The sequence below is a fragment of the Mastomys coucha genome, chromosome X (genome assembly GCF_008632895.1).
Source record: "Mastomys coucha isolate ucsf_1 chromosome X, UCSF_Mcou_1, whole genome shotgun sequence".
NCBI lineage: Eukaryota > Metazoa > Chordata > Mammalia > Rodentia > Muridae > Mastomys > Mastomys coucha.
Genome location: NC_045030.1, coordinates 144,336,584 through 144,343,125, shown reverse-complemented (window position 1 = coordinate 144,343,125; position 6,542 = coordinate 144,336,584). Strand labels below are relative to the sequence as shown.

Below are 6,542 nucleotides of genomic sequence, written 5' to 3'. Positions count from 1 at the left end.
TCATACAAAAACTTGTATGCAAGTGTTTACAACAGCTCTATTTATAGCAACCTAAATTTATAACCAATCTAAATATTCTTTAAGACATGTGTGGATGAATGAGCTGTTCATACATCCATAAAATTGAATTACACACACACACACACAAAAACACACACACAAACACACACACACACACACACACACATACCATAAAACATCCAATAACTTGAAAATTCTCTTTTTTTCTTTAAGCTTCTTCCTTTCATATGTGTGTGTAGAGGGTGGTCAGTGTGTATATATGCCATATACTTGGAAGAGTGTGTCATATCCTCTGGAGTTAGAGGTATATAAGCAGTTATGAGCTCCCCAAATGGATGCTGTCAATGATTCCAGTCCTCTGCACAAACAGTACATGCTCTTAACCACTGAACTGTCTCTCTAGCCCAACTTGAAAGAATCATAAAAGTATTATGTTGAATGGCAAAAGATATTCTCAAACTATTATACTTTATGATTCCACCCATGTGATATTATCTAGAAGACATAACTATAGTTACAGAGAATGCACAGGTATTAGGAATGAGTTTCAGTGGTATTACAAAGGGACAGCCTGGGAATCAGGGGGAATGGGATACTGTAACTTTTCTGAATTCTGATTTTAATGATGATTATATAAATCAATAACTCAAAATTTCATTTCACAGAACTGTACACAACAAAAAAATCAAACTGACTAACATTAATTAAAAACAGTGTAAATTTAAAAAGGTATTGCACATATAAATCAAATTGCTAAAAATTAAACTAACTTATATTTGTAAATTTTACTTTATAATATAAAATCTTAGTTGGGAGCCTTTTTTCCAATATTAACAATTATTTTTATTCTTATTTTATGGGAACTCATTTGAAATAGTCTTTTTTTTATTATCCACTTTATTTTCCAGCAAGACAGCCTTTATATTAAAATATGCATTAAGAACAATGAAATGGCTCAGTGGGCAAAGGGATTTGCCACCAATCCCCAGAACCTACATGGTACAAGAAAAGGACCAACTCCCCAGAGCTATCCCCTAGTCACCACCACATGTGTACTGTGGCTTACACACAATAATAAACAAAAATAGTTTAAAAATATGTAAACATCAGGATTAGCTGAGGATATAGTTTAGTTGTATTCTACAGCATGGGTCTGATCCGTAGCATATAATGCTGAAAGAAGCCACATAGTGGCAATACCTAGAATATTTTGTTTCTAGGGAATGAGATTTTAGGCAGCTTATTTATTTTCTAATTTTTCAGAATATGTTTGTAATACATTAATCATCAGTAGAAAGAAAACAAGAACAAAGGTCTCTATTCAGATCTTAGAACATTTTTAAAGGAAATTTTAGAATTTCAGCCAGTAAGTAGGGGAAATCAAGTAGGAAGGGGGAAACTGAGGACCACAGAAAAGAACAGAGTACTTAGTACTGTGGTAAGCAAATGTAAGAAAGCTGGCAAAGGCCAGCAAGATGGGTCAGCAAGTAAAGACACTTGCCACTAAGCCTGACAACATGAGTTTGATTCCCATAAGCCACATAGTGGAAGGAGAGAACCAACTCCAACAGGTTGTCCTTAATTTTTTTTTAAATCAAAACTAAAGAAAGCTGGTGATTCTTGGGAAGGGGAAGGCGAACTCACCTGAGATTGTTTGAAAACATCCTTGCCAACCACATCCAGGTTTGAGGGGTCTTTGATGGAACTAACATACTCAGAAACAGCCTTGATTACGACGTCACAAGGAGGAAGAACCAGCTGATGAGCTCGAACCTAGGAAAGGAACAATCAGTAAGGGATAACACGTCAAAGTTGACTCACTAAAAGAAATTCCAAAAATGAATGATACCTTGGCATGATCTACCAGAGTCTCCAGAAAATAAAAAGAGAAAAGAACTAGATAACAATTATTGGAAGAGGTGGTTGACACCCAAACACTTCCAGCTTAAATAACAAAATAGGGAACTTTACAAAGCAGGAAAGTCCAGCTTATGTCCAAAGGGAATGGCTAGGTTTGGGAGGCTACCTGCTCTCAGCGAGAGGGAGCACCAATAGTAGCTAGGCACAATCCAGAGAAGCTTAGACAACCTGCAGTTGTCTCCATAGCAGATATTTTAATGTATTTCATTACAGTTATTTATTTGTTTGTGTGTGCTTGTTTGTGTGTGCCACAATACACATGTAGAGGTCTGAGGACAAGGTATAGGAGTCAGTTCTTTCCTCCCACCATGTGGGTACCAGGGATTAAACTCAGGTTGTAGGTCTGGTTGTAAGAATCTCTACCCATCAAGCCATCTTGACCACTCCTTAACAGATATTTTAAACAGCAGAAAAACAGGGCATGCCACACAGCAACAGGAATGATGGAAGGAGATGCTGGAAAAACTGTTCTCAGTGCTGGGTGGATGGTACTCAGAATTCAGTGGAGCAGTAGTGAGATGTCATGCTGTGTAGATAGGTAGGTTGTGCAAGACACACTCTTGAGGCATACTCTTGGGGAAACTCAGAGAGAGTGGCAGGGACTATATACTGAAGACTAGCCAGGAGAATGCTGCTAGACTAGAGTAAAGAAACTTTAAATGGAAACCACAGTATTAAGTGAGCAGAAAACTTCCTGGGAGCCAGAATTTGCAGAGAAACTTCACATCAGTTCAAAGTAGTACTCTAGACAACTGGAAGGACTGTACAGGGGTGAGGCCAGCATTTATAATCAGCCCTATTATGGAACACCCAGATGTGTACGTGACATCTGAGAATCCATCTTTGAAGCCCTGCAACTGAACTGGAACACCGTGTGTAAGTTGGCTTCCCGAAGAAAGACCTGGAAACAAAAACACAGCTACCTAGGACATGGTTGGTATCTGCCATCTGTCATCTCAAGAAAATTCTGAAAGCAAGCCAGCCTTCTAGGACCCTGGAAATGAATGCCCAGACACTCTAAACCAACCAGCAATCAAGCTGGTTAGTGTTTCTTCACTTTATCCCCAAACCTAGCAAGAACTCTCCCCTTCACATTTATTCCTCCTTTACTCAATACCAAGTGTCAATTTAGCAAGCAGATTGAGTCCTGCTCTGTTCTTCCCACATCTGTTCTATTCCTTTCTCCTTACAACTCCCTAATAGCATAGGCTTGCCTGGTGTGCAGGGGGTCTCTGTGTCTTCTGAGAAGTGAGACTGTTCTTTGTTACCTGATCTCATGTCTTTTACCCTTCCCCTTTCAGTCTACTGTTAGTGAAAACTGTCTCATGTCCTCCACTTTTGGTTGCTGCCATTCTCCTTCCTATCCATGGTCTCTCTCCTTTCTATCAATCCAATACCACTCGATATACTTTGCTTTCTCCTCAGATCCACAACAGGTAATATATTGGCACAAACATACTAACAGTGCCTCTTCTCAAAACGATCAATGTTTAAGTGGTGATGGTATTGTATTTCAATGCTACTGCACAGTATCCCTAATGGGCCTGAGCCTGGCTAGTGACTACTGCTGTGACAGCACTGTACTCTTGGAGGAATACTGGTGATCAAGTCTGGTGCTCCGAGCACAATTATAAGAGAGGAAAATTATACCTCAACCCATCAAAAAAAAAAATCTCCTCTTGAGCACTACAAACATTTACACATAAAAACATAAGAAACAGGAAAATGCATTATTGCATGTATTTTCTCAGTAATGACCCCTATGAGACTGACTTAAAATTCCAAAGAATTCAAGAGAATTATAAATATGTTCAAAGAAATCAAGGAGGATACAAGATCCCATCTGAATTCTGAAAGGGGAAAACCAACTGAATGGAAGAAGGAAGTCAGTGCAAAGAACTAAAATGGAATTCAATACTGCTATAGAAAGACTGAAGAAACCCCAGACTGAATTACTGAAAATTAAAAATTCAGTAAGTCAAATTAAAAGCTCAGTGACAAGCCCCACCAATAGAATGAATCCTGGGGAAGACACAACATCAGGGCTTAAGGACAAAGGAGAAGAATAGCAACACTCAATCGATAACAAAGATAAGATAATTTAAAAGAACAGAACATGCAAGATGGACAAGACAGTATGAAAAAACCAACAAATTGATAAGCCCTGTGACACTGAAAGCCCCCTACTGAGGGCTGGAGAGATGGCTTAGCAGTTAGGAATATTTGCTTCTCATGCAGAATACCTGAGTTCCATTCTAAGCATCAGAGTTGCGGCTCACAACTGCTTTTAACTCTAGTTCCAGATGATCCAATGTACTCTTCTGGACTCTTCGGGCACCAGGTACACACATGGTATACACATATACATGTAAGCATACACACATATACATAAAAAATAATAAAATAAATCTTAATAAAATAAAACAACTACCCATTCTCATGCAAGCAGCTCTAACTGAGCACAATGGGACACAAAAAAGATAATTACTAGATGTGTCTGAAAAAAGATGTGTCCCATCAGGGGACAGAGTAGGGATGAGGAAGGGTAATAGGGGGTGAAAATGACTAGATTCATTACTTAATGAATGAAAAACAGTTAAAAATTTAGAGACTATTGCAAGAAATCACACAACACTCCATTGATAAGTAGAAATTCATGTTGTCATGCATCAGTCAATAATAAAATCAATAATGAGGGACTAGAGAGATGGCTTAGTGGTTAAAAGCACTTGCTGCTCTTCTAGAAGACTAAAATCCAGTTCCTAGCACCTGTGTCAGGTTAGCTCACAACCATCTGTAACTCCAGTTCCAAGGGATTAAATGCTTCTGGGCTCTGTGGAAACCTGAATTCACATGCATCTGAACTCATGTAAATATGCCCATATGAACAAACACATACATGCACTATACATAAAGATCACAAAAAACCTCCAAAAATAAATAAAAGTTTTATATTTATTTATTTTCTGTACATGAATGCTTTGCCAACACATATAGAAGTCACTATAGGGCATTAGATTCCCTGGATCTAGAGTTATAGATGCTTGTGGACCATCATGTGAGTACTAGGACCAAAACTGGCTCCTCTTCAAGAACAACAATTACTCTTAATCACTGAACCATCTCTCTAGCTCCAAAACAAATACATTTAATATGAAAAAAATAATAATTCTGGGGTCTCAGGAGGTGGCTCAGTGGATAAGAGCTATTACTGCACAACATGAAGACTTGAGTTTGAATCTTGAGACCCACATAAAAAGCTGAGTATGGTCACACGTTTGTTATCCCAGTGCAGGGGGTGAGTGTAGATAAGAGCATTGCTAGGGCTTAATGACTGCAAAGCTATTTCAATGATAGACCCTATCTTAAGAGAATAAAGTGTTAAGTTATATGGCATGACATTTGATATTCTTACCTGGTCTCTGGGCTCGCACCCACATACATGTGCACATATACCAAATATGGATACACTATATACATATTCACATAAAAATAATTCTGCAATATATGGAAGATCTTTAAATCCTGACTTAAACCGCAAAAAGACCTCTTTGAAACAACCAGGAAAGTTGCAAAATGTATTAGATACTAAAATGATAACAGCCAGCAAGATGGCTTGGTGGATAAAGGCATTTATGGCCAATCCTAATGGCCTGCTCTAGATCCTCAGAACCCACATAGTAGAGGGAAAGAATGAACTCCTGCACATTGTCTTCTGATCTCTACATAATCATCAAGGCATGTACACACATACACACACATACACATACATACACACATATAATAAACAAATAACAAACATAAACAAATAAATGTAAAAAAAATTCTCCACATAAAAGACAGCACCAAGAAATTAGCATTACTCTCATTAGGAGTAATAATGTCCATGTGCATATGTAAAAAATATGCAAACATTTTAGAGATGTACACAAAGAATGTGTAAGTGAAATAAGTTGTCTTACAATTTGTGTAAAACCACATTTCCAGTAACAAGAAAATCCACCAAGCATGGCAAAAATCTTGGTATTTGATCAAAATGGTTAAACAATGGTAAATAATTGTAATAAACTATTGTTTTGACCATGTTGGTGATATTCAAAATATTTAAAGTGAAATTTTTAATGTTATACAGAAATGTAGGGTTTTGTTGCCCCCTTTACAATTCTTTAAGTATAAGTAGCTTCACAGTAATTATTGAGTCAAATATTATAAATTATAAAAAAGCTTGTGATAAAAGAACACACATGGTATGCACTCTCTGATAAGTGGTTATTAGCCCAGAAGTTTAGAATACTCAAAGTACAATTCACAAACCACAATAAACTCAAGAAGAAGGAAGACCTAAATGTGGATACTTCATTCCTTCTTAAAAGGGGGAACAAAATACCCAAGGAAGGAGTTGCAGAGATTAACTATGGAGCAGAGACTGAAGGAAGGGCAAGCCAGCCTAAATATAGCTATCTCCTGAGAGGCTCTGACAGTGCCTGACTAATACAGATGTAGAGGCTCACAGCCATCCATTGAAATGAGTATAGGGTCCCCAATGAAGGAGTTAGAGAAAGGACCAATGGAGCTGAGGGGTTTGCAGCCCCTTAGGACGA

General features: G+C 37.7%; 1 protein-coding gene across 1 annotated transcript in view; it reads right to left on the bottom strand.

Moving 5' to 3' along the window:
* Fam120c (family with sequence similarity 120C) overlaps positions 1–6,542 on the bottom strand; it is a 119,281-nt gene that overhangs the window by 71,144 nt on the left and 41,595 nt on the right. The window contains 1 exon segment of the mRNA XM_031380844.1: positions 1,666–1,794. Within this exon segment, the coding sequence (XP_031236704.1) occupies positions 1,666–1,794 (129 nt within the window).